Source organism: Chionomys nivalis, chromosome 1 (assembly GCF_950005125.1).
Source record: "Chionomys nivalis chromosome 1, mChiNiv1.1, whole genome shotgun sequence".
Classification (NCBI taxonomy): domain Eukaryota; kingdom Metazoa; phylum Chordata; class Mammalia; order Rodentia; family Cricetidae; genus Chionomys; species Chionomys nivalis.
The window spans coordinates 59,634,637-59,662,336 of record NC_080086.1 but is presented as its reverse complement, the minus strand read 5'-3'; the positions used below and the strand labels follow the sequence as shown (position 1 = coordinate 59,662,336).

The window sequence follows — 27,700 nt, the reverse complement described above, 5'->3', positions numbered from 1 at the left end:
AAGGTGTGAGCCGCCACCACCTGGCTGACAAGTGATTGTAAGCCATCTGGCATTGGTGCTAGGAATGGATTCTGTAACAAAGTAGGCTAAACAAGCCTTGAGCAAGCCAGTAAGGAGCACTCTTCATGGTCTCTGTATCAATTGCCTGAATTCCCGTCTTAGAGTCCTTTGATGATGAACTGTGATGTTGAAGCCTAAGCGCAATAACCCTTTCCTTCCCAAGTTGCTTTGGTCATGGTGTTTCATCACAGCACAGCAACCCTAAGACAGGTGTTCCACCTGCATGTACGTCTATATACACATGAATGTAGTACTCACAGGTCAAGTGTTGGATCCCTGGGACTGGAGCTACGGAGGGCTGTGAGCTACCATGTAGGCTGAGAACTGAACCTTTGTCATCTAGAAGAGCACCAAGTGCTCTTAACCACTGAATCATCTCTCCAGCCTCCACTTCTCAAAGTTCTGTGCTCTTAAGCTTTACAGTGATGGCACCTGCCCCAGTATGGCATGGCAGCATCCCGGTACTCAGGGTGGAATATGGGCTAGGCCACTTCTCACAAAAAGCTGTGGCAGTGGGGGAAGCAATGCCACTGACTGGGGGCTCTGGGGGCTTGGTGAGTGTCCCTTAGCATTTGAGATTAATTTACAAAAATGCTGTCTGTGCCTTTCCTCTTATTCTTTCTTGCTCTAAGGTAAGGTACCTGAGAACCAGGGAAGAACTGAAACCTCAATCACTGGAGTCCTGCTAACAGTGGCTCTAGTTTGTGAGGAGCTGGCCAAGGCTGGGGTGACTCCAGTGAGGGAGGACCTAGGAAAGCCATGCCTTGCCCCACAGCAGCAGACCCTGCAAGGAAAGAAATCCTTACTGCTTCAACGTTACCCTTACATATCGGTAGCGAATGCACTCAAAACATCTGCGGGTTCCCGATAGTGTGGCCTAAGAACTAAGTTGCTACCTCAAGGGATCTGCACGAGCTATCCTCAAGGGAACAATCTGCCTTGTTTGCAGAACAAATGTTCAAAAGAACAAGGAGCTTGCTCTGCACTCAACACTGAACATGTTAAAAGATTCCACCTGGCTTGGCTTTATCTGAGACATGGTATTATTATGTAGCCTTGGCTGTCCCAAAACTCCCTGTAAGTATCAGGCTGACCTTGTATTCTCAGAGAACCACCTACCACTAACTCCCCTGAAATTAAGCAATGTGCCACCATTAGACTGGTTTTACTAGTATCTCTGAAGAGTACTTTCAATGGAATTCATTTTTCCTAATTTATTTTCTTTACAGAAAAATATTTGTAGCTCAGCATGTCATTCGGTAAGATAAGGCAGGAAGATCAAGGCCATCTTGGTCAACTTAGACTTTGTCTCAAAATTACAAAAGACTGGGGCTGGGATGTGCCTTCCTGGCAAGCCCCCCGCCCCCACCCAAAAAATCTTCACACATGTTCATTCTCCACCATCACAAGAGAGCTAGCAACTTTCTAACTAGGAAAAAGCCACATTCTAAATCAGACAAATTTTTTTCTTTTTAATTGAGTACTTCATTCAGATGTTTCCTCTGCTGGCTTCTGCTCTGGAAGCAGCTAGGTCTCCACATCAATATCACAACTGACTTGACTGAGTGAACATGGGCCCCAAACCAGGGCTTTTGGAACAGCAAAACAATAAAGCGAAAGCCAAGCCTCTCCTTTCAGGAAGGACTGGGAGTCACTGGGTCCAATCCCACCCTGTAACTGTAGACACCTTGGAGTCTGGACTGCACAGAAACTTGGGAGCTAGGAACAAGGTAGCAGTCCCATGTACTCTAACTCAAGCATCTGACCACCAGCCTCTTCCAATGGAATGGACCTACTCTTGAAGGAGTTCTGGCATCTACTTAATTTCCCAAAGAGGTGTAAAATATACCAAAAGGAATATAACAGGTCAGAATAAGTCAGCTTTCTCACGACGAACTTTCCTGAGTAACAACTTTTGGTTGTTGAGAAGCCACAGCACAGTATTTCAAAGTGACAAAATCCAGGGCAATCAGAGTACACCCAGCAGTGGCTTAAAGTTCAAGGACAGGTTTACACAGGACACAGGTGTACACACCTCTTTTCTTCAGTGTATATGGCAAGTAGCCAAGACCCCTGATCATTAAAATAAGTTATTTTGTACATTACAGTGCACAGAGGAAAGGAACTTTCACAGAGGTGACCAAAAGGCATTGTACAGAAAGTCTCATGGTGAATGGCAGCCAGGGCCTGCGGCCTTCAGGAGCTTGACCCCTGCTCTTTGGCTGCAGAGGCCTTAGGAGCAGCTGTTTCCTCCACCTGCTCAACTGGCTTTGCCTCCTCTTCCTCCTCCTCGTCTTGGGGATAGAGGTCCGGGTATTTCTGCATGCACTCCTGCATGGCCCGAAACTGGTCTATACAGTCTGATCCCTTGATTTCCTCTTTACTGTGGTGGAAGCAGGAAAAGGCAGACTTGAACTGTTCCCCACAGGGGCCGCTGGCCATTCCCCCAAGGCACGGGCAATTCCAGTTAATATCTCCATTGGGCAGTATCAGTCCTGGAAGAGGAAGACGAACAAGGTGAGAGATGTCCTCTGTGATCTTGAACAAGCGAAGCATGTTTGTCTGGTCCTTATTCTGTGGAAGGCTTCCCCCCATGACCTGGTCTACTGTCTAAGCCACCTCCCAGAACGAGAATCAGAACTCTGAGACTTAAATACCAGGAATCTCCTAAGCCAAAGCAAGTACTGATCCTCCAGGCCCTGCTCCCCACGCAGTCCCTGACCATGCTTCTGCTCAGCAGAGCCCAGAGAGTGGTGTAAACATATGTCTATGAAAAGTTCTTAAACTCTGTTGTAAAGCACAAAACAAGTGCTGTTAGACTAGTGGGGCTCTATTCTTCCTACACAAATCAAACATTAGGGTGGGGTATAGCAGAGGTAGAGCAGGGCTCTATTTTTTTTTTTGGGGGGGGGGTGTTATTTTTTAAGACAGTGTTTTCTCTGTGTAGCTTTGGAACCTGCCCTGCAACTCACTCTGTAAACCAGGCTGGCCTCGAACTCACAGAGGTCTGCCCGCCTCTCCCTTCTGGGTGCTGAGATTAAAGGCGTGCACCACCACTGTCCTACTAAATCAAACTTCTAAGTTAAGTGATATACTATGAATGAGCTGGGAAGTCAAGCTGTAGGTGGGCTTTTAGTAAAAGCTATATTGGCTTCTTCTTTTTGATTTTGGCTTTTTCTATAAATTTTATTCACATCTAAATAGAATTTTCTAGTTTTCCAAGATGGTTCAAGATGACATTTCTACTATCAGCTTTGTGATGGTTATAGAAAGAGTTCTCCTGTGAGCCTACTGAAGCGGAGAATGCTGACAATCGAGCACTTGCCATTAGTACTGAGGATCCTTGGCACTGACTAGGAAAAAAGAAAAAAAAAGGCCTATATAAACTGAAATGCCAGTGGCATGCCCAGGCGTGGCTGCAGAGCTTGTGTCCAAAGTCCTAGGTTGAATCCCGCCTCAACACCAGCTCTGAGAGCCTATCAGCAAATCTGCTCCAGCTTTTGGGGACAGCAGGAAATGTCACTGGTGCTCCCCGGCAGGCGGCTCATCAACAACAATACGGTTACAGAGTAAGTTCCTGTACATGAAGCTGCATGGCAACCTAAGTAGTCCTTCTGACACTGTCTGCAGGTTTCTGGGCTTCAGAGCCAAGTCAGGAAGGTAGCAGGGCCCATCAGATCCCCAGAGACCCAACTTCCACTCCTCGACTTGCAACCTCTGAGGGATTCTCAATAGTGAACATACTGCTGGCACTGCAGGTTCCAACACGCTAACCCACAGAACAGCTTTCAAAGAACTAAGACTGACATTTAAAAACTATAACCCAGACGCTACCTGTGGTGGCACATACCCGTGACCCCAGCCTGAGCTACTGTTTGGGATAGGGTCCTAGCTGTACTGGAACCTACTCTGTAGAGCAGACTGGCTGGCCTTGAAATCTCAAGTGCTTTTGTAGAGGACCTAGGTTCCATTTCCAGCACACAACCATCTGTAACTCCAGTCCCAGGGGATCTAACACCTTTTTCTGGCATTGGCAGGCACTGGATGCATGTGTGAGCAAATCACCCAAACACATAAAATTAAAAAACAAAAACAAAACAAAAAACCACAACTCAGGTCTTGCAATATGAATTGGGACATAGAACACACATCTACAAGATGGCAGCTTTAGCAATCATAGCATTCAAACACAAGCAGACATTGTCTGCTCACACCTCCAGAGTTCTGCGACTTGTGCAGCTAATATGGATTCAAGGTAAACAAAGGACCAGAACTGACAGGAGTTCGTACTTCCTCATTAAGACTGACTTCAGCTGTCGCTATCAGAGCACTAAAACTGCGACATCTGACTTGCAAATATCCCCAACACAGTGCTAGGTACTCACCCTTACTTGGCAGTAGGCTAACAGATGAGGATCCCGCCTACAACAAGCATCAGCTTTAGATCAGGTCTGAAAGTCTAACCACAAGCCCATCTTCCAGGACTGCATGCTTTAAGCTCAATCTCACGCACCAACAATTCTCACCTGAAGTACTTGTTCCAGCGCTGAAGTGAGTCGTGTTGACACCATACGGACAGGGAATGCTGCATTCACCTACCCCACAGACCGGAGTACCTACAGTCTAGCCCAGAGCATGACATCCTGTGTCTAAGGGGCTACCGTTACATTCGGAGATGAGCCCAGGAGTGTGTTACAGTTCTGAGTAGCTTTGCTGAGCCCTCCTGATTTAACAAGGGAGAAGGACCAGCTGCCTGGCTGCTGCTCTCCTGCCTACACGTTAGCGGTACACATGACAGGGCTCACCCCAGTAAGCAGACAGAGCAGAGATCCCTGTCAACCATAACTTGAGTCACTCTCAATCGCATCAGTACAAACATATACAACGGAGACAGAATGTTTTAGTAAGAAGAAACTGCTGCCTGCTCCCTTGGCACAGTCCCAACCCCTGGAAGGGAGACACAGCAACCACAGAGTTGGACATTTGTCCACGGCCAAGGGAGACAAAGTGGGAAAGTGGCGCTCAACACCAAGCCTCCCCGAGTGTCTGTGGGACCGTCATCTCTCACCGTGCTCCTCATAGGGATCATTGGGGTCATCAGCCACCAGCTCCGCACTGCTGGGAGTTTCATGGTCTTCTTTGGTCACAAATATTATCCGATCCTTCCCTAGGATTTAGAGCACAAGAAGATGGATTCATTGAAGGAAAGTGAAACACAGAACAGCCAATCTGAAGACGGTCCCCTGACCCTGTCCTCATCACTGACTGGACAGTCCAGTAGTCATGAGGGCCAGCTGGCATGAATTCCGCTCAGGTGGTAGATAAAGAAGAAGGCCTAACATCTAGCTCTCTAAACTAAGGGGGAAGAAGAGTGCATTCCCACCCTCCCCTTGTGAAGAGCCTATGAACAACTCACAACCAGGTAGAAACTGGAGCACTATGACCTGGGGCCCCCAGTCCACAGCTGTGAGGCTCCAGAGCCAGCCTCTGAAAGACAGAGCGTATCCAAGCCTAGCCACCGTGAGAAGGAAGGGGACTGGGGAGGGCAGATTTGGAGCAGCCTCATAGTGAGGTCTCCTTCCCTCTTCTGCAGCTCCCCCATCCCCCAGCGCAGAGTTCAACCTTCTCAGAATACCCCCACCCCCTTGCTCACTTTTTCTTAGGCCTGGCTAAAGTCCTGAGGCCACAGGGAAAAACATATTAGAGTTTCTCCCAATGGTGTGGGGACAGACATGCCTATTTGATAGAAACCTTATAGTGACCCTGTAAGGAATCCTGATGATCCCAGCTACTCAGAAGACTGATGCAGGACAGTGAGTTCAAGATTATTCTGGGCTACATAGAGACCCTGTTTCAAAAAGTAAAATCAAGTAAATTTTTAAAAAGGAAGAGAACAAAGGGCTAGAATCGCTTTCCTGCACACCCTGTGGCTTACCCTCTGACAGACTCTGGCCATGAGTTATCCGCCTCCCCATCACAGCAGCCACCGTCAGGCATTTCCATTGTGGTGGGACCGTTCCTCAGCACCCACACTGCACAGGGGATTATCTGTTTCCATGGTGGCCCCTTGGGGACAGACTTTGGACTGGTTCAATCCTGGATCCTGTATGGCAGCCAGCCCTCTACCCACCACTCCTAAGGGAACAGCAGTGCCCTCTGCTCACAATGGTGACTTACATAGGCTGGAGCCTCCAAAGTCCCTCACTCCCAAACCTTTCCAGCACCCACACTGTCCTCCCGACACACATTACTGACTTTTGACCTGAGCACTGAGCATAACAATAAGGGCAATAGAGACCCACCTTGTCCCAGCCCCAAACTGAGGAGGAAGAAGGAAAGGTCAACGTCCAAAATTCCTAGCCCTCCCAGGAAAAGTGCTCGGATAACCCTGAGCCTTCTGACAGCCCACCCTGACCCAGGAGACCTGGGGTCCTCACCCAGAGGGTACACTGAGTAAACCTGCCCTTCCTGAGTAGCCCTGAGGGAGGTAGCTACTGTGAAAGCTGAGGTCAGGCTGCAGACAAGTGGCTCTCTTAAAGTTGCCAGCACTGTGTCCATTTCTCCCACTATTTTGGAAAGTTCTGGTTCAGGCACGTGAAGGAAGAGTAAGGCAAAGAGTGGAGCCCACACTTGGGCTGGAATACCCAAGGAAGAGGCCCGGAGAAGGCTCACGAGGGCAAACGTCAGAAAGGCTACCTCAGTGAAAAGGACAGTTTAGAAACAGGTCTCACACACTGGCAGACACAAAGATGGGCAGGTCTCCACACACAGGGCTCGCCCCACTATCCACCTGGGCTCTCTGCCAGAGGCAGTCTTGGCCTCGGCACCTGACAACTAACACAGCCAGACTGCTCTTCCCACTGCTGGAGAAAGCATCTGAGCAAGGCCACTGGGCCATGCTAGAGTGACTAATGAATGACCCTGGAGACTGGCCAGTTTCCAGAACCCCCAAAAGCAATTTGCATAACTGCTGAGTTCTCAAAAGCAGCTGACAGTTGTGACTCCAGCTGAGTGCAATCAAACTCTCTGCCACATCCACATGGCCTTAGGCTCCCGGACAAACACCCAGTCAGGTTGGGATGAAGCAGCTTAGGACTCCTTTACATCTGAGTTGTTAGCCCTCACATCAAAGCAAAGGTATGTATCCTTTATTCTCCTTTCTTGAAATAGAAAGCAGGTAAAACACATGCAAAAAAATAAAAGGGAAGAGCATTGTCCATAAACCTTTAACACTTTCTGCTTGGTATCAGGACTTGGGGATGGGGTGTCAGCTCTGACTATGATACATGCATCAAGTGAAGAAGACTGACTGGGGGTAGGGTTGTCTACAGAAAGAAAAGTAAATAACTCAAGTGTTGGGATTCCATCTGGGGCTAGGATAAAAAATTTAAAAGGGACTGGGGCCAACGCTCAAGTGGTAGGATGTTGCTGAGTACGGCACAAAAGGCCAGATTGATCCCTACCCTAAATAAAGGTGGCAGAGCAGACCACACCTGCAATCCCAAAGGTAGAGGCATAAGCGGGGCTGGAGCTCAAGGCCCAGTGAAGCTGGAAGGCAAAAGATGGCTCTAGGAATTTGGTGTGTTCTCACAGGGCCCGAGGTTTTGAGGAAATGGCGTCTGAAAGGGTCTTCAAAGCCTGGCAACTCCCTGCAGAGCCTTTAGTACACTGACTCAGCACTTTCCCTATTACTGAGCACTTCAGTCTGGAGACTGATATGTGTATGGACCTTCGACATACATGTGTCCAGGCGATCATGTGCTTAGAGAGAGGACAGGCACGTAGCTGGGGTCCTTCGATTAAATCCTGAGCACCCACTGTATCCCAGGCCTTCTGCCATGTCTTCAGTTGGTGGGAGAAGACAGAAATCTCAGAGTTTATGAGACACAACGTATCAGGGAATACCTGGTGACATTTGGGATGGTTCCTAAAGGACAAGAACTGGCAATGTGAGGAGCTGGAGGGAGGAAGTACCTGACAAAGGCATAGCCAGAGGAGCTGAGGAGCAAGAGAGCAACCATGAGGCCACAAGAACACAGTATGGTCACCTTAAGCCTTACACAGTATTTGTTTTCATTCTTTTGTTGTTTTTGAGACAGGATCTCACTATGTAACCCTGGCTGGCCTTGTACTCACAGAGGTCGTAGGTAGGGAGGAGCACACGCCTTTAATCCCAGTATTTAGGAGTTTGTAGAACGTAGTGAGACTGTTTCAAATAAACTAACTAACTAAAGCTGGGCAGTGGTGGTGCACGCCTTTAATCCAAGCACTGGGGAGGGGGGCAGATGCAGGCAAATCTCTTGTGTGTTTGAGGCCAACCTGGTCTACAAGAGCTAGTATCAGGACAGCCTCCAAAGCTACAGAGAAACCCTGACCGAAAAAAAAAAAAAAAAAAAAACCCAAAACACTAACTAAAAACAAATACCACATGTGGTTATCTTTTGAACCAGGAAGACGGGTTCAATCCTGCAGTAGCAGCAAATGGACCCAATCTCCTTCCTGGAGAAGCTAAGGCCTGTAAACTCTTCAAGAGGTAGGTAGCGGTGTTTACCTGCTTAGCATCCTTTCCCCAAAGACTCAACATCAACCTGCCAACTGGCTGTTTTAGAGGAAACAAAAATCTTGACAAGACTCTCCTGCCTAACAGTGCTGGGAGATGGGGGCTTTTGGATAAGGAACACACCAAGGGCTAACCAACAGACATAGTCCTCAGGAGAGATGTCAGTCAATTATGATGCCCGGAAGGGGTGTTCTAGGGTAGGAGGGAAAGGCTGTACTGTGTGGACTGGACCTTCTAACTGAATGCATGGCCTTGGGTGGATTAGTTCCCCCTTTACCCTCAGATTCCCTAGTCTTACAGTGAAGAAGCTGACCTACTCATCCTAAAATTCTGGGTGACCCAAGTCTCTCTGTAGCTGTTTTCCCAGAAGTTCTCCAGCTCATTCCTGCCCTGGGCACGTGCTGGGTGAACACCGGCGTGAACGATGGCCGACCTCTCAATTTACAAGACTGGAAACTAGGGCCTGGAGGGGTTGGCTGGCAGCTCAGACACAAGGAGCCAGTTAGTGCCAGGAGGCCATGGCACAGACTAGTCCGGAGTCTTCTGGGCTGCTGCCTACAGGTAACAACAGGGAGGGAAGTCAGTGGTCTTCAACGTGGCTAGAGGCGGAAGAAAGGAAGGCTCCCGACTGGCACTGCAGCTCCAGGACCGAGTAACCCGTCTCAGTTTACCGTTTGATTAAAAACGTGGACACTAACAGAATCTGACTTAGAAAGCTCGCTACGTGTAAAGAGCTCCTGGTATACAGGAGGAGCTCAATAAATGCTCCTGCCAGTGGCACTTTCCGGGATAGTTAAAAAAGCCTGTGCAGGATACAAGCACGTGGGGAGTTCTAAGGACGGTGGTTATTAATTCCTTAGGGTTCCCGATTGCCAGCCAGATACAACGAGCTCCGCACTCGCAGGGCCCACGTGAGGCCTCCGAGGCCCGGGTTTGAGTTTCACGGTGACCTTGGACCAGCCTCGTTCCTCAGGGAGCCTCTACTTTCTCATCTGGAAACCGCCGCGTGAGGCCCACGAAGAACCCACGGCCGCCCTATGGAAACCACCCGACCGCGTGTCTTTCGCAGGCCCGCGCCGGACCGGTCTCCATGGCAGCGCCCGACCTACCTTCTTGCCGGCAGTAGGACATGGTTGTTCCCGACGCTCGCAGCTCTCCGAGGCAGCCGGCGCGACCGTAGCGGACACACCTTCAGGCGGTGACCTCCCTTCTCTCCTCACGCCTGGCGGGCGGCACTGAGGCCCGCGCGGACCCGCCCCCTCCAGGCCTGCCCGCCGCGCGCCTGCCTCCGAGCCTCCGAAGCACCAGCGCCTCGCCTCAGCCGAAAACTACATTGCCCAGCAGCCCGTGCCCCCTCCAATAAGGCAGGTACTACATTTCCCAGAAATCTCGCAGTGCGCACGCGCACCAGTGAAGCAATGGGTGTGTTGCACTTTGTGGCGAAAGTGTCTTACTGCGGACTACATTTCCCAGCAGGCCGCGAAATGCGCACGCGCAGACAACTTGCGGGGCGCAGATAACTACCCGCGGGGCGGTAACTTTTGTTCTGAGTCCAGCCAGGTCTCGGATTCCACGCGGTGTCTTGCAGCTCTCTAGCAGACAGAGCTCACCGTATTCTGCATTCCGGTCGTCAGAACAATTCCTAGCAGAGCAGTGCGAGACCACGGAGGCGAGCTGGGCCCACCATGGCCGCGAACGTGAGTAACTCCTAGTCCCCGGGCCACACCATCATCCGGCTCGCTTCTTCCTCGGGTCCACGCTGTGTCCTTTAAGCGATGCGACCCCAGTGGGTGAGGCGGCCCTGATCTCCCTGCTCTCGTCCATCTGTTCACTCACCCTCAGGCCGCGCGTTTGTGGGACGCTCTCCTCCGTCGAGTCAGCTCGTGCATGCTGCTCTTTCGACTTCTGGTTACTTTCTGGGCCCCCGGGGGTATGACACTTGGGGACTAGAAGGACCACGGGGAAAGTGTCCGTCGGTCGGCATGTTGGCAAGGCGATCTCGCCCAGGTGGAGCTGTCCAGCAAAGGCTGCTCTGACCTCCTCGCCCTAGGGGGTGTGTACACTGGGCTGTGATGCCACTGTAGCTGGACGAGCCTGGCTGGATCACCAGGAGAAGGAGGCTTTTCTCTACCTCCCGGTCCCTACCGCATTTATTTGGTAAGAGACCCTGGCTGAGGATAGTCTCCCTCACATCCCCCCCCCCCACCAGGTCTATGGTTTCTTCCTACTGCAACTAGTCTTTAAGAACTATAGTAGTGAACGCTAACATTCATTCAAGGAGCTGAGCAGCATCACTTACTAGGGGACTGGGTGTGGGAGAAGCTGGTGACTCACCACTGCCTCTGGCGAAAGTGCCTCTGAAGCCAGTTCAGGAACACTGCCAACCCTAGGCACACCCTCTCTCCCTCCTTGGTAGAGTGTCATGCTGCCCTCCTCTGGCCTGTTCTGTCCTCTTCCCAGGCTTCTCCTCTGTCCTGCAAACCTCTTCTTGGCCTCCTACATCTCCTAAGAGACTAGACTTTGTGTCACCCACTGCCCAGGCAGTGACTGCTTGGCACATTGTCCCGTTCTGGAAGGGTCGAAGAGCCAGAGGTTAGGAAAGCTGCACTGGAGCCAGAGGAGAAGGCAGGCTGTAGACCAGTCTAACAGGAGCAGGTGGACTCCTGCTGGCACCTATCATCAGCATCAGCATCATATTTGCACTTCCCCAGCAGAAGACACCTGCTCGGGGGCTCTAAGCCAGCTTATGCTGCAGCACCAGCTTGGGAAGGTGACGAGGGCAGGCTTTGGAGTCAAGCCTAGAGGCAAATCAAGATTCTTCCACTCTTAACTTCCCAGGGTTCACTCTCATGGGATCAGTTATTTTGAAGTTTTGAGGAAGATTGCTAGGTACAGAGCCTGTACATGGGAGGTACTTAACTCATGAAAAAGTCACTCTTATAGGCTCGTACAGTCAGAGACCATCTTGGGTATGTGTGTTGGGGTCTGACTCCCACACCAACAAACAGACACAGTAAGATATCTATTGTAGCCATGTCTTTGTCCATCCATTTTTTTACATTATTTTCCTGGGAAGATTTGAACAAAGATCTATTCGGTCAGACAGGATAACCATAGACCAAAGGAACAAGCCTACCAACTCCATCGTGGTGAGCCAAGGAGGTTAGTGGGGTATACTTGCAGGAGCATAGGTAACCCCCAAACAGCTATATCACCAAAGTCCCATATCAACATGGGTGACCACCCCTGGAAAGCTGTGTAGATGGAGTGTCGTCCCCTTTGCTCCCAGTCCCCCTTCCGTTAGCTTTCTGCCTCCTGTATACGCCAGCAGTACTACATACTGCTGGGGGTGGGACATAAGAAGAGAGTGGCTGGACTCTCACCTGAGGGTATAAAGACCCTCTTCCACTCTTCTAGGAAACATGCTTGATCATATGAGGGGCTCGTGTGGATAATCAAAACTGTTCTTATTTCAAGATGGCAATGGCTGTGTCATGTCTAGGGGACAGAGTACCAGAACATCCATACTGTAGCTGAACCAACAGGCAGGGTAAGCAAGAAAATCTTAAGACAGTGGGTGGAGCAGAGGCATCACAACTGTCCTGTCGGGTGGGTATTATTACCAGCAAGTGAGGAACCAGAACCAGAGAGGTGGAGCGTGTTACCAGGCTCACACAGCAACAAAGCTGGAATTCCAACCCTGATGTGCCAATTTCCAGGCCCAGTGTATTTCCACCTATTGCTTCATTGCTTGCTGATTCTGAGCCCAGTGTGCTGGAAGTGGACTATGACATAGAGGACACATAAATGTACATATACACATACATATACATACACCCATATGTGCCATTTCCCATCTTATCTCTCCCCCAGCTGGAAGAACGTCCTTCTGCCCTCCCTTCCTTCCTGGGCTTAGGAAGAGCTGGAGGAACACAGGTCTCCTTTTTCTGCTTCCACTTCTTCAGTTCACATTACAGTCAAGCGATAAGGAAAACAGTATAGGGCAGAGGAATCTGCCTGGATTTGAACACTCACTACTTATAAGCTATTGATCTGGGCAGATAGCCTAAGCAGTGAGTCTTGATTTCCTCATCTGTGAAATGGAGTAGTGGTAGTCTCTTCTGCCTTGAACTGGCTCATAACTGATGGCCACCTTCTTGTCTGCAGCGATTGTCTCCACTGAGTTTCTGATGGTATCATTCTGGCTTCCGTGGGTGTCCTCAGCAGGCCTGAGGCAGCCCTGGAGAGCAGCCAGACTGGCATCAGCTATGATCACAGACTTGGACCCAAATCCATCCTCTGATCCTGGGCAGGAAGGGACCAGGCTCTCTGAGGTGCCTGCCTGGTGACCACTTTGTATCTCTGTGACTTTCATCCACACCCACAGTCTGGGTGGCAGCCTCAGTTTCAGTGATGGAGAAATCTGATAATGTCCCTATAGTTGAAACTCCCATAGGAGCCGACGAGGCCCCAGCTCTGAGCCACCACCCCAAGCACCGGAATTTAACCTCCACTTTACCCGTGAAGAAATGGAGGATCCACAGATAGTGGGGTGGCAGAGCCAGGATTCAGGCTCAGTCTCTGCATTTGGTGATAAGCACTAGACATACTTCTGACAACAGCAGTCTGGACAAAACCTGCACCACTGACCTGTGGCTCTGGGCCTACCGGGTGTTGCCTGGGCATGTCCATCTGCCTTGTCTTTCTACCAGCCCTGCACAGCTAGGGCAGACAGTGCCACTCCACACCATTGCTTCATAGTCCCCTACTAAGGGCGCCTTTTTCCTGAGGTCTGCCTCTATGCCCTCTCCTCCAGATAGCTTGTCTTGATGCCCTAGCTGGAAGGTGCAGCCAGCACTGGGCCCGCTTCTCACTGGATTTTCAGCATAGCCACCTGGTAGTTCTTAGAACTGTGACCCCACTGTCCAAAAGGCCACCTACCTCTTCCAGCCTCACAGAACAGCACAGTCCTCAGGAAGCCCAGCCATTACTTCTCAAATTTAATTAAAAATAACACTTCTATTAATCCCAGCACTTGGGAGGCAGAGGCAGGCGGATTTCTGTGAGTTCGAGACCAGCCTGGTCTACAAGAGCTAGTTCCAGGACAGGCTCCAAAACCACAGAGAAACCCTGTCTCGAAAAAGAAAAAAAAAAAAAAATAACACTTCTAGCTGCTTTGTAAAACAGCTTGTTGGTGTCTTTAGCATTTGCTTGCCTTGCGCTGAACTTATGGCCCAGAAATTCTATGCCAAAGTAAAATTGTCCCCCAATGTCTGTGGAGAATAGGGGTTCTTCTGGGAAGAATAATTTTGGACACCAAAATTATTTCTCAAAACTCATCAAATTTTCAATTTCCCCTTCAGTATTCCAGTATCAGCAGTAGGAAAGAACATGTCAAGGTGACATCTGACCCCCAGCCAGGCTTCCTGGAGCGGCTGAGTGAGACTTCCGGTGGGATGTTCGTGGGGCTGGTGACCTTCTTGCTCTCCTTCTACTTAATTTTCACCAACGAGGTAAGGTGCAGGGCGAGGATCCAATGACTGAACTCTGAAATAAAAGGCCTAGGTTTACAGGAGGGAGAGGGCTGCTGAGTTAATCAGAATTCTTTCCGCTGTGACACGCCTCAGTGTAAGCCAGAGGGGCAGTGAGTCAGTTCGCACACCTGAGAACCTGCTTCAGGCATGGCTGAAGCATTCAACGTCTAGGCACTCATGCTGGATTGCTGGAATTCTGACTCTCTGTGGTGACATTTTATGTGGGGGGCAGCCCCTTCCCTTGGAGCAATTTCAGTCCCCCTTCCAAGCAGCTTAGCATCTGCGAGAATCGGGGAACCAGAACCGTGTCTTTTTAAGTCAGTTTAGCAGAAGTTACAGCTATCTCTCAGGTCCTTGGTGTAGGCCTCAGTTCTCTGAACCAATACCAGGCTCAGTTTCATCAGACTACATGGCCTTGGAGGCAGGGAAGTAATCATGAAAAGCTGGGAAAGGTGCCCCTGCCACCCTAGGTTCTCCCAGAGGCTCCAGGCACCTTTGGGTGAGATAGATGAAGTATGTCAGCTAAGCTGAGAGCGCATCTGGTCGGCACGTCCTGGATCACGTGATTTGGACAGAGCTTCAGATTGGCCTTTGTAAACCACATGGATTGGAAGCTTGGAGAGTGGGAGGCAGAGGCAAGTGGAGGCACAAAACTAGTCCAGGGCAGGGAGATAAAGAGCTGTTCCCAACTTTGGACAGTGTGAGATTGGTGGGGTCTGCCTGGGTTCTAGTCTTGAGTCTCCAGTTGCTAGACCTCAACAGCTCTGCTTGCTGAGGTCCATCCCTCTCTCTACCCGCATCGAGGTGTCAAGCAGCACCTGAGCTGTTGAAATCCCTTCTTCTGCCCTCTGACAGGGTCGTGCACTGAAGACAGCCACCTTACTTGCAGAGGGCCTGTCACTTGTGGTGTCCCCAGACAGCATCCACAGTGTAGCTCCGGAGAATGAAGGGAGGCTGGTGCACATCATCGGGTCCCTGCGGACGTCCAAGGTAGGCTGGTGATTGGGTGGCAGCTGCCGACTGCAGTAGCTCAGAGTTGGACCTCAGAGAGACCCACGTGGGTGTGATTGTGCCCTCTGTGACTGTGTGGTCAAGTCATTTCTCAGTCCCAGTGTCCCCTATGCTAATGACAGCAGTCTCACAGTCATGTGATAATAACAGCTCAAATTACAGTTTGCACACAGTATGATGATTGGAGCTGGGCTGTTGTCTGAGCTCAGGGTCATGGGTGTTGTGCTGAGAGCTGAGGCTGGCAGCTTCATGCTGGTCTCCATCTTCACTTCTAGTCCTGCCCGTCTTTATCCCTCTTGCAGTTGGGCTCCTCTGGGCTGGGGACTCTGGACTGCCATACATTTGGCCTTTACACTTTTGTTTGATTCTCTTTGAAGCTCTTGTCTGACCCAAACTACGGGGTCCATCTTCCAGCTGTGAAATTGCGGCGGCATGTGGAGATGTACCAGTGGGTGGAGACAGAAGAGTCCAGGTGAGGAGCCAGGCATCGAGGGAGTGGAGAGTATGAAGGGCGTGAGGGCTTCAGTGCTAGGATAAAGGGCGGTGCTTTTATGAAGAGGCCATTTAACCAAATTCAAAGTGTAGGGTCTGCTTATCAGAAAAGTGTCAGACCCCAGCACTGGTGCGTGGCGACAACAGTCTAGCGCAGAGTGGGCCGGAGCAGAAAGGGAGCTGCTCAGCTTACTCACCTGGACATTCCAGGGTGCACCGCTCAAGGCACGACAGTCCAGGCTCAAATGGTGTCACTAGGAGTTAGTGTGGCCTTCCACTGCCAGTCCCTGCTCAGCTTTTCCTGCATTGGGTCATCCTCTCACAGAGGGCACAAGCCACTTCTCAGTTAACTCACGGCCTGGTCACCTAGAGCCAGAACCAGACTCGGCCCCACCTGACCTACATGGCCTGTGAGGGGAAGGGAGTAATCAAGGAATACTCGAGAACATTCCCCTGCCACCCTAGGTTCTCCCAGAGGCTGCAGCTGGATCTCTTTGAGCCCAAAGCTAGACATCTTTGGGTGAGCCAGCTGGAGTCTGTAGCTAGGCTGAGAAACCATGTCCCTCCAGGCAGGCCTTCTAGAGATAGTGCCTGCTCCATGGTGGCTGGGGACTGTCTGTTCCTGAACCCAGCAGGCTTCCACTCCCTGTGGGGAGCTGGACTGTGAGGCTACTTCAGACACTTAGAGAGCAGATGGCCTCAGGCGCCTGAGCTGACTTCTGCTGCCTGTGCTTTTTCTGCAGTGAGTACACGGAGGACGGCCAGGTGAAGAAGGAGACCAAGTACTCCTACAGTGAGTCCCGGACCCTCCAAGCCCCTGCGCATCCCCATGACATGTGACTGCCACCCCAGCCCAGGCTGGCAGTGGTGGGCACCACAGTGGGGCTGTGGGCAGGTGTGGAAAGCCTCAGCACCAGGCAAAGTTCCTGAGTGCCAGTCCTCAGGGTCCTGCATGCCCACCATCCAGGGAGTCCTGAGCAGCTACCCTGGTCCCCAAGGGTCATGGTAAGAGGATGCTGAGACCACTCTTAGCTGGTCTGAATTGTCCCTTCTTTCTTTTCATGCAGATACGGAGTGGAGGTCAGAAATTGTCAACAGCAAAAACTTTGACCGAGAGATTGGCCACAAAAACCCCAGGTGAGAGCTTGCCTGGGCCCAAGTCCAGTCTTGCTTACCCTTGCAGGCTCCAGCCTCAGTTTCTAATCTGAGTGATGGGTTGACAAACACACAAGATGCAGTTTTAACACCAAGCTCTGTGTTGGCATCAGGTGCACAGATGATGACCTGGTCTTTGCTGACTGTCAAGTTAGCACTGGCCTGGTGAAGGACTGAGAGAATTCTCTGTGTCACAAAGTCCCTTGTTACTGTTAGCCAGGTTGGGGGCTGTAGGGGCAGTGTTAGGTTTCCTCAGGGGGAAGTCACTCTGTGGTATGGGTGAGGATGATGAAGTAGCACTTGGGCATGGCTAGATCATTTGAAGCCGTGGTCCAAGTTGAGCCAGGAAGATGGAGACTGCCCAGGCTGGAAGTGGTATGTGGTCCAGAAAGGCTCCGTTTTATGGCAAATTGTAGCAGTTTTCTCAGACCACCAGCCCCCAAATCATGACCCAGAGGCTTAGTTATGAATGTTCAGCCTTATCTTGTGCTTGTCCCACTAGCTCTTATGACTTAACTTGTTTCTCTTCTTCTATGTTGTAACTTCTTTCATTCTGTAGGTCCTACTTTCACTACTTCCTCTGTGTCTGGTTGGCTAGCAGCCTCTCTCCTCTCTCCTCTCCCCCACCTCCATCCCTCTCCTGCCTAACTATTGGCTGTTCAGCTTTTTATTAGACCAGTCAAGCGTCTTAGGCAGGCAAGAGGAAACAGCAACACATCTTTACATAATTAAACAAAGGCAGCATAAACAAATGTAACACACCTTTACATAGTTAAATTAATATTCCACAACATAAGCAAATATACCACATCTTTACCTAGTTAGAGTAATATTCCACAACAGCTAATAGGCTGGGCTGGGTTAGGTAAGAGGGTTTGCAGCTCTGGGTGATGAGACAGAGCGGGGGTGTTTCCCAGAGAGGGAAACGGGAGCCCTGGCCTCATGTGCCTAGACTTGCAGGATCCCCTTCTTGGGTAGGGACTATCCCCAGCACACTACAACCCAAAGGTGACCAGACAGCTCCCACCCTAGTGCCCCATTATTGACTGTCCCCCTCTCTCCTGCAGTGCCATGGCAGTGGAGTCTTTCACAGCAACAGCCCCCTTTGTCCAAATTGGCAGGTTTTTTCTGTCAGCAGGTGAGTCTCGGGCCTTTGTAGAGGTGCCCACCCAAAGGCCTTTCTATCCCCTTGGCCTCTTCTAGGTCTGGGGCCCTAGTATTAAGCAGACCCACAGCTTATGGTAGTCGGTATCAGGGTTCAGCTGGCCCCCATCTCAGAATTATACTCTGGACTGGGACAGAGTGAGGTGAGCCCTCAAGAGTAGAACCCCCACTCTTGGCAGTTCCTCTGAAGCCTGGATTGTTCTAGAAATTACCCTAGGTGCTACACCCTTTTGACACTGTGCATGTCTGTTCTGAGCAGACATTGCACCAGAGACCTGCCTCAGGCAGCCCTCCCTCCCTCTGACCTCTGGTTCCACTTCTGAGCCCTGCCAGGCATCTAGCTCTCCCACAAGGAGGTGCATCAGAGCCTCCTCTGTAACTGTGAGGAGAAACCCTAAAGATTTAAGGAGGCACCATGAGTCATATAATGCTTGGGTTCCGTGGGCCTACCCTGAGAAGGTGACAGAGGAGGTGCTTGAGACTCAGATAGGCAGTCTTAGCCTGGCTGTCCCAGTAGCTCTGCCACTCAGCTGGTGCCTGTGGTGGAGGGAGGTCTGGCTTAGATGTGGGTGAGCGTGTGTTCCGAGGAGGGATGGCAGAAAGCCACTCTCACAGCTGTGACTAGGCTGACTTAGCAGGACAGGGCATGGAAAAGCCTTCCTGGAAGAGTTAGTGAGTTGGGCACAGGGCAGTCCTGGAGATAGAGTTGGGAAAGGGGGCATTGCAGCTGGTGTGGTGGCACGTGCCTATCATCCTGGCAGTCAGGGAGCCAAGATAGGATTAACAAGTTTGAGACTGATTTGGGCTTCATAGTGAAACCCTGTCATGGAACAAAAAAGAAACCATGTATGACAATCATCCCATGTATGGCCTTGTCATCCCAGCAGTTGAATGAAGAGCAAAGGCAGTAAAATCAAGAGGTCAAGGTCACCTTTAACTCTTAGTGAGTTTGAGGCCACAATGGGCTATATAAGACCCACTATTTTAAAAAAAAAAATCCACTGCATTTGGGAGCTAGGCAAAAGCCAGAGGGCGTAGGCTGGTACTGGCCTTGCTGTCTGAGAGCACCAAGGACAGAGTGTCAGGTTACAGGCTAGCAGAGCAGGGTTCTCAGTGGAGGCCATGGTTTCTGAGCATTCGCTTCCCTCAGGCCTCATTGACAAGATTGACAACTTCAAGCCCCTGAGCCTGTCCAAGCTAGAGGACCCCCACGTGGACATCATTCGCCGAGGAGACTTCTTCTACCACAGTGAAAACCCTAAGTACCCAGAGGTACGTGGACATGAGGGCTGCTCAGATAGCAGAGGACAAGGCTTTTGAGTAGCACTGAGAGTTGTGTGCAACAGCTGAACCCAGGCTGCCCTTGGCCATGGAGATGGGAGATGGGCAGGCCTCCTAGGGAACAGGCCTCCTGGGTGGAAGAGTGAAAACAGCCAGGTGTTGGATCACCATTCACTAACTCTCTCCCTCTTCTCTTTCACCCTCAGGTTGGTGATGTCCGCGTCTCCTTTTCTTATGCAGGACTAAGCAGTGACGACCCTAACCTGGGCCCAGCTCACGTGGTAATCTGCTTCCCTGGGGCTGCCCCTAGTCACGATTCCCTGGGTCCTAACTGCATTGCTTCTCATTTGCACAAGCAGCAGCCATGCTCTTAAGCAGTTTCAGAGGTCTGTGTTTTCCACAGTGGCTCCTGGACCCCGGGCTGGGAGCCACAGTCCTAGTGGTGCTTGTCCAATTATAGCAGCCCCTTCTCCCAGCCACAGTACGTGGTCTTGGTTCTTTATAGTACACGATCAGAATGTCTCCTCAGGGCCTGACCTCTGAGGCAGATAGAAGACTGTTAGGGCTCAGGAAGCCATGGTGGAGAAAGCACAGATGATCCAGGCCTGGTCTGGTTGCTTGGTATGCATATGCGTTGTCATTCATCTAGAGTCCACTGTGACCGCTAGTCCTATCCATAGTAGCTCTCGGTCCAGAAGGACAGCAGGACCTTTCCCTGCTGGAGACCTGCTTCCTCCGGGGGTTCAGGTCCAAAGAGGATATGTGGAGGCTGGGGGTAGGGGACAGACACCATCTGAGGGTGAATCAGGATGACTTCCAGCAGTGTTTACTGAAAAAAGAATACACGTTTTATACTCTGTAGTTGTACAAAACATAAAATGGAGAAAGGGGGCCTGTGAGTTGGGGTGTGACTTGAGATCAGGGGTTGAGGAATCTAGCATTGACCTTGACAATAGGGCCACAAGTTCCTCTTGCAAGTGATAAGAAGAGTAACTTCCTTTGTAGCAAGCAGGAACTTTCTTCAAGCTCCTGAGGGAATGGGGACCCCTATCCAAATGTCTGACCTTGGGAAAAGGACTTCTGGGACTAGACACTCCCACTAAATTTAAGAGCAGTTTTCATTCCTCAAGGGGATAGGCACTGAGCTGTTCCCTATCTGTGTGCCTTTGTGTCTTAGTCTTACTCTGTGGGTATTCCCCTCATAGGCTCCCCAAAGGGAAGTCCTGCCGTCTTACTCTTTCCCCATTGTACCGTACCATTCTGATTTCTCTACACTTACTAACTGAACTCTTGCCCCTAACGGCCTCAGGTTCTGGAGCTGAATTGTAGGCATTCATCCTTGGGGTCAGGCGTGTAGTAAATCTCTAACATTTCTGCACTTGGTGAAATTAGGAGGGCACAATGGGATTCCTGGTTCCAAGATGGTGGGGATTTTATTTTCCAAAGAATTACTTTGTGCACATTTTCATTCTTTACCAAAGCCCGCACAAAATTTCCCAAAGGGAAAGGCATTGATAGAGAGAATCATTAACAATGAGACTGAAACAGTGCTGGAGAAGCGTGGTCTGCCTGGCGAAGGAATGTTGGGACTTTGTCAAGCAGCAATGTCACCATGTGGTCCACACCATCTCCCTGTGTAGGTCTGCCCCAACCCCTGCTGAGTGCCTCCCTAGAGCTTGGACTGAAGCAGCTTGGCCAGAGCACCAGGCACTGTACCCCATAGAAACAAGGAGAGAAGCCCCAGGTCTCCTCACCTCCTGACTGGTGTGGAGTCTGAGGGGTGGGCTGTGGGTCTCACCCTGTGCCTCTGTCCCTCGCTCCACTCAGCTCTAATACTGACTTTCCTGATCAGGTTACTGTGATTGCCCGGCAGCGAGGTGACCAGCTAATCCCATACTCCACCAAGTCTGGGGACACCCTGCTGCTCCTGCACCATGGAGACTTCTCAGCTGAGGTGAGTTGCTGCTGCCCCTTTGTGTTGGGGCCAGGTGCATCCTGCCTTTCTTCTCGGTGCTAATTAAGAAGCCCCACCACTAGCGGTCTGGCCAATGCAGGATGAAGAAAAGGAAACAGGACAGCAGCCTCCTGTGAGTGAGGCACTGAGGACTGACACTGCCCTCTCAGGCTGTTGGTCTTGTGGGAGGAGAATAGTGAGACCAGGGTAGGAGTGTGAGCAGCCATGCCCCAGCACGATGGGTTTCTAATAGACAGTTTCTGTGGCCAGGGCCTCTGACAAGTCATTTTTGTGCAGGCCCTCAAAATTAACAGGCCCACCCTAGAATAATCAAGTCGGGCAGGAAAGATCTCACTTGCCAGGAGAAGAGGGGGCAGTGGCTGCAAGGTTGTCATAAGGCAGAGGCCACTCTGAGGTTCTTCTTCTTCCTTCAGGGGCATCAGTGAAGGGTTTGGAGCTGCAGTATCAGAGCCATGTGAGTGAGGTGATCACCCACACACAGGTCCCAAAGTCCCCTGGGCGTGCCTTTCCCGGTGCTGAGAAGGAGGAATGCTGGTTGCTCAGCTCTGCACCTTTAGAATAGAGCATTGCCAATTTCAGCTCTTGCTAGCAAACCCAGTGGGTCCCTGCTGGGGCCTCCCTGTGTGTCTTAAGCAGATCTGTGGGTTTCAGTCCAGAACCAGCCAGAAAAGGCCAAGGGTGCAGCGGGCCTCAGAGCATAGCTGTGGCCCTTCTGCTGCTATTGCTGTGTCCTCAGCTGCCCTCTTCCAGCCACCACCAGTGGGTCATAGTGTTTGGACCCCACCTGCTCCTTTACCTGGCCAAGATAGGGTGTGGCCGGTCTGTTGTTGGGGAGCCTGGTTACCAGGCTCAGGGTGGGGCTGCCACCTCCCAGCCTGGGCTATGAGTCATCCTAGGAACCGCTCTAAAATTAGGAAGCCCTTTTCTTTCTCTCAGGGCTTTGCCCAACCCTGGTTTCCAGCCTTCTCAGGCAGTCTCAGATCTCTGGAGGACTCCAGAGGGTGGTGGGTGGGATGTGTGGTGGAGGAGGCCTGGGAGGGGAGGTTTGGCTAGACAGGCAAGCAGGCAGCCACACAGAGCTGAGAAGAAAGCTGGGCTCCAAAGTCAGGATGTGGGGACTCCAGGGTCTGAAGAGTTCAGGGGCCCAGACCACGGCATGACTCAGCTCCTGCATAGTTCTCGCTCTGCCTCTCACCAGCCACAGACCTTGAACAAGTCTTACCCTCCCTGAGCCTGTTTCCTCTTCTGTTGTAATGAAACATTTTAGAAAATACACCATTGTCATCCCCATCTTGTGTGGTGGCTATTCACGCGGTCCACACCTGCTCACCAAACACAGGCATATCAGAATGGCTTTCCTGTTAACTATCTATGGTGAAGCCATGGGGTTGTGTCACAACCTCACCGAGCCTCAGCTTCCTGTCTCGGTAAAACAGAGAAGATTCTGATTAAGTTATCTTAAGTCAGATCAGTGTGCTTGTAAACCACAGGACAGTGGCAGCTAAATCCGGAGACAGGTGTCCATCTTTGTGTGTTAGAGACTGGACAAGAGTACTGTTCAGTCAGAGCCTGGGAAAGACTCTCAGGGAAACCGTATCTTAGCCAAGCTTGCAAGAAAGTGCAGAACTGCTGGGCAACTGTGGGCAGACAGTCTGCACACGACAGTACACTTGACCTGGGCTCCCCATAGGTGGCCAAGGCCCAGGTGGAGGGTCAGAGCTGGTTGGGGTCACGGCAGTTGCTGTGCAAGGAAGAAGGGAGGCCAGCAAATTGTGGGCTAATGTAAGAACCCCCTTGAGGAACAGTGATGGTGTGGATCACCATAAACAGCTGGCAGAACTTGTATGGAGAGGGGCAAACAGACTACACCTGACCCTGATTTTGACTTGTGCAGGTGGGCGGGCTGTGGGATCACATGCTGCTATGGAGAAGACAGACTCAGGCTGGGGTGGGGCTGAGTCAGTGATCAGCGTGCCAGGAGGCTGGGACGATGTGTAGGAGGCAGTGTAGCACTAAAGCAGTGCTGGGCATGTAGTGTTATGTTTGAGTACAGGCACATGGGATGTGGGGTGCACGGGGTCCTGGGCAGAGTAGGCGAAGCAGACATAATATCAGCATTCACAGGCCAGAAGGAAAACCAGGGACAGCAGTGGGTACAAAGGTACAGCTTACAGAGTAGGAAGGAACAGTCAGAGTCAGGGGGCCTGAAACTGCAAGCAGTGTCCTGGGGTTGCAGGCTAATGCTTCACCCAGGACCAGCATGTGCTTTAAACTGGCCACCCAGAAGGGTGGAAGGTGCCCCCTATGGACAGCTGCAGTGGGAAGGATGGCGAGACCATGTACTAAGGCCATAGATCTCTTATTCATATTCTTGAGCCAGACAGGCAGATTTAGACATGAGGTTTGCCCATCTCCCTGTGCTCTGTAAGGAACAATACGCCGCCCCAGGACCCACACTGTTGGTTGGTGACTCTGTGGATCCTGACACCGTGCCACCTTGTTGTATGCAGGAGGTGTTTCGTAGAGAACAGAAGAGCAATTCCATGAAGACGTGGGGCCTGCGGGCGGCTGGCTGGATGGCCATGTTTATGGGCCTCAACCTCATGACTCGGATCCTCTACACCCTGGGTAAGTAGGAAAGGTGCAGGAGCCATCCTTCCCTCTTGAGGTCCTGTGTTCACCACACTGCATTGGTCAGCCTTTCAGCTGGGATCCTTGAGGACACCAAACATCTGTCTGTCCATCCGTTCCTCCCCCCCCATGGTAGCTTTTAAGATGAATAGCAGAGAAAGGCAAGGCAGGTGTGATGGGCAGCGATGTTCACACCTGCTCAGGGATGGGAGGCTGGTCCAGTTTGGCCTGCTCTGCTCATCCCTTACTCCATGACTGGACAGTTATGGGGAGGAGGCTTGCCAGCCTATGCTGTGAACTGGATCTGCACCTGAAATCCCTCAAGTCAGAGTCATGGGTACTCCTCCCTGGCCTTCCTTTTCTTGCCCCTGCTTAGGAGTTCCCTGTATGGAAACATCCTCCAGAGCTAGGCCAGATTTGCAGCAGCTAGCACATCTGGAGCCTGGGGAGGGGCTGCTCACTTGCCCTAAGTCTGGCATAAGAGAGTCCGAGTTTAAGTGTTGGTGCCCAAGACATGAAGTGTGCTGCAGCGCACAATGCCTGTCTGCACTCTATGCGCTACCATACAGTTCGCGAGCTTGGGGCAAGGGTCTGGAGATTGAAACACACAAAGACACAGAGAGACAGAGAAACGAACCTCTAGTCACTGGTAAGAAGCCCTTTATTCAATAGCACCACAGAGGCTTATATACCCAACAGTCAGGTGGGCCAACAGGTGAAAACCTTATCCTCTGATCCTCAAGGCAAGGCAACACGTGCTCTTGAAGCAGAGCTGGTAAACAACTTTGACACAGCTTTCAGTAACTCAGATCAGAAGGAAAGTAAAGATCTCTAGCAGGGAAGAGCAGCTGGAGGCCAGGACTCCAAATGGTCCCAAAAGTGTGCCAGACTGACACACTCAGCAGAATGAGAGCCTGCTCAGGGAGACTTGGTAGCCAGGTCTCTGCCCCAATGTGTCCTTGTCCAGCCTTCTTGTGGTGCCAGCAGAAGCCCTTCCCCGACGTAGGTCTATGGACTGGGGAGAGGTGTGACTGGAGCACATCCCAGATTGGCAGCAAGTACTGGGGACTGAGGGGGATTTCCTCATTTACAGACAGAGAACTAAAGTCATTCCCTCAGACTTCCCCTAGACAGCTGAGGTATGCTCATAAATACCAGCCACATTGTGGGCATGTCAAAGAATGATCAGAATTTATACAGAATTATGTTGGCCATGCGACTGAGGACAGGTCAGTCCCTCTGAGTCTCAGTCCCCACCATGTTTGAGAAGCCGTCTGTGATCCTGGTTCTTCCATTGAAGGCATGCTGGCAGGTAGGGCAGATGTAGTGTGGAGGGATAAGGGGAGCCGTGGCAGGGCCTATATAGTCCTCTCTGTCCATCAGCCAAGGTGGCCTGCTGAGTGCCAGGTGCTTACTCTGCAGGCTTGGCACAGCGGCTCAGAGCTCAAGCTCTGAGCAATGTAGAGTATCAGCATTGGCTCTGCGGGAGAGAGGGTGCTGTGGGTCTTTTTGGTTGCTTCAACATGGACTTTGAAGGGCCGAGGCGCCCACTCTTGGGAATGGGCTGAGCAGGAATAAAGCTGTGGATGTCAGCTTGCTGAGCTTCACCTCCCCTGGATGTCCACCTTGTTGATCCTTTCCTCCCTTGAATGGCTGAGGGGAGCGGTCTAGGGCACGGGAGCACAGTATCCTCAGGGACTCATGACCTTCTCTTTCCCCACAGTGGACTGGTTTCCTGTCTTCCGAGACCTGGTCAATATTGGTCTGAAAGCCTTTGCCTTCTGTGTAGCCACCTCACTGACCTTACTGACTGTGGCTGCTGGCTGGCTCTTCTACCGACCGCTGTGGGCTGCTCTAATCGGCAGCCTGGCCCTGGTACCAATAATCATTGCACGGACCCGGGTGCCAGCTAAAAAGCTGGAGTGAAGCCTCAGGGGCCAGGTCCTGTCACCTCTGTCCAGCTCCAGCTGAAACAGGCATCTGCACACCCCATTCTTCAAGGGGCCAGTGTCTAACCTGCATGTAGGGTTTGGTGTTCACCAGCTCACATCTTCTCCGCCCCACTTCTTGCCAAACTGCAGCTTTGGTGGGCAGAAGCACCCCGAGGATGGTGACCCAGTGAGTACTGTCCTGCTTAATGCCTTCCCCTCTCAGGGCTTTATTCCACTCAACTGTCAGCTGACCTGCTGGTGAAGGACTCAGCCTTCTCACTGCCTGTCCCTCGTCACTGAAACTAAGTGCCAGGACTGCCACAACCTCCGGCTACAACTGAAACCCCAGAATGCAGCCATCACCCACTCCTGACCACATCTCATCAGTAGGACACACCATACCCAGGCCTGGAGAAGAAAGTGTACCCCCAAACCAAGCCTCTGGGTAGCCCCTATGTGGCCTAAAGAAACACCGAAGTTCTATCTTGTCCCAAAGGTCACTGTCACTGTGGCTGGACAGTGTTTTGGTATAAGCCCTGACCTCTGGTTCTGTTACTCCACGTGTTCTTTCTATCCCAAGAAAGAGCTGAGACTTGAACACACACACACACACACACACCTATACACACACCTATGAATGGCTCCCACTTGACAGTTGCTGTCACTGAGATTAACTCAACCAGGACTGGTGTTTAAGTGAGTGTGGCTTGACTGGTTTTAGTTCCCAAGGCCACAAGTAAGCTTTAACTTTGTGATGCTTTTGAATCAGTGTTAGCAGATTTGTTCATGCTAGGTGGGGTCTGTGGAGGAAGATATCCTGCTCACTTGAAGGTGATTGAGTTGTAGTCAATGTTACAGGAAAAGGCTGAGGCTTTCCTACTAAGAGGGCTCATTCACTGTGACCTCCAGCCAACTGAGGCCAAGAATCAGAACCAAGGCTTGCTGAAGGAAACCCGGCCGGCCTGGCCCAGCCTTTTTCCTAGGAATGCTTTTGACCTTGACACTCCAGCCTCAAATAGTTGCTGCACAGTGGTTCTTTTTGCATTTAATGCCTATCGTTTTCCTCATCCTAAATAAAGGACCCATACCAAAGGACATAATTTCTAAGTCTCCTCTTTACTATTACACCTTTGAAGGATGCTTGATTTATCCTGTATCTCAATCCTATTTGCAAACTGCCCTAGCAGTTGCTGTAGCCAAAAGTGTTTGGTAGCTGACTAAGGTGTCAGAACCCCTGGCCCTAGTAATATCTAACAGTCCCTCTCATGTCTTGTGGTATCTGTGCTTTCAGCTGGGGTTCTTGGTAAAAGTGTGGCCAGAGATGCCTTGCTGGGTTTAGGATGGAAACAATATTCACTACTATTTAGTGCATGCTGATGCAGTCTCATCTAAACTCCAAAAGATGGTTTGGGAAAACATGGCACAATCAGTGATTGCTAAATATGCAATCCTCTGGATTCAGTCTGTAACTTTTCTTATATGAGTTTTTTTCTGCTAGCTTAAAGGTGTTAAGAGCAAATTATGGAAGAATAATTTGATGTCTTTGAAAAACTGAGGTTTGTATTCTTTGTATTAAAATTTGAAATAAATTTCTACCTATCTTGGTATAGGATCTTGCCAGTAGTCTGCTTTGGGGGGAGATTTTGTTGTTTCGTTCTTTAAAAGAAAAACAGCCATTAAACTCATTTCAACCAATCAGCTATTCATTGCTGCAGGTGGTTTCAGTTCTCTCAAAAGAGCAGCTCAGTATTCCTCTTCTTTAAGCCTACTCTGTCTTGGCTTTATTTAAAGTAAATGACTCATGCTTCACCAACTTTGAGAATGTGCTAAAAGCAGCACTGGGTTTGAGTGTCACAGATCACGTCTGCCCTACTGGCTCACGGTGTTGTATCTGTAAAATGGGGAC

The 27,700-nt window shown here is 50.9% G+C and overlaps 2 protein-coding genes across 2 annotated transcripts; one reads left to right on the top strand and one right to left on the bottom strand.

The window, feature by feature from the left end:
• Positions 1 to 1,351: 1,351 nt before the first annotated feature.
• Positions 1,352 to 9,955, bottom strand: Chchd4 (coiled-coil-helix-coiled-coil-helix domain containing 4). Its single transcript, XM_057776889.1, has 3 exons — positions 9,730 to 9,955; positions 5,129 to 5,227; positions 1,352 to 2,555 (listed from the first exon to the last, which is right to left on the bottom strand). Exons 1-3 carry the CDS (start codon positions 9,749 to 9,751, stop codon positions 2,257 to 2,259), a joined length of 420 nt encoding a protein of 139 aa, XP_057632872.1. The 5' UTR covers positions 9,752 to 9,955; the 3' UTR covers positions 1,352 to 2,256.
• Positions 9,956 to 10,128: 173 nt separating this feature from the next.
• Tmem43 (transmembrane protein 43) lies at positions 10,129 to 27,401 on the top strand. The gene is made up of 12 exons (XM_057789346.1): positions 10,129 to 10,317; positions 13,984 to 14,133; positions 15,010 to 15,144; positions 15,543 to 15,637; positions 16,401 to 16,450; positions 16,725 to 16,794; positions 17,880 to 17,950; positions 19,127 to 19,248; positions 19,464 to 19,538; positions 21,110 to 21,211; positions 23,743 to 23,860; positions 25,587 to 27,401. Exons 1-12 carry the CDS (start codon positions 10,306 to 10,308, stop codon positions 25,787 to 25,789), a joined length of 1,203 nt encoding a protein of 400 aa, XP_057645329.1. The 5' UTR covers positions 10,129 to 10,305; the 3' UTR covers positions 25,790 to 27,401.
• Positions 27,402 to 27,700: the final 299 nt, after the last annotated feature.

What these genes read in the sequence shown, in the direction of transcription:
- Tmem43 (XM_057789346.1), top strand. An exon ending in AAAACCCTAAGTACCCAGAG is followed by an intron (nt 19,249 to 19,463) that starts GTACGTGGACAT and finishes TTTCACCCTCAG; the next exon opens with GTTGGTGATGTCCGCGTCTC. An exon ending in ACCTGGGCCCAGCTCACGTG is followed by an intron (nt 19,539 to 21,109) that starts GTAATCTGCTTC and finishes TTTCCTGATCAG; the next exon opens with GTTACTGTGATTGCCCGGCA.
- Chchd4 (XM_057776889.1), bottom strand. Translation starts at nt 9,751, where the DNA reads ATGTCCTACTGCCGGCAAGAAG. An exon ending in GTCCTACTGCCGGCAAGAAG is followed by an intron (nt 5,228 to 9,729) that starts GTAGGTCGGGCG and finishes TCTAAATCCTAG; the next exon opens with GGAAGGATCGGATAATATTT. An exon ending in TGATCCCTATGAGGAGCACG is followed by an intron (nt 2,556 to 5,128) that starts GTGAGAGATGAC and finishes TTCCTCTTCCAG; the next exon opens with GACTGATACTGCCCAATGGA.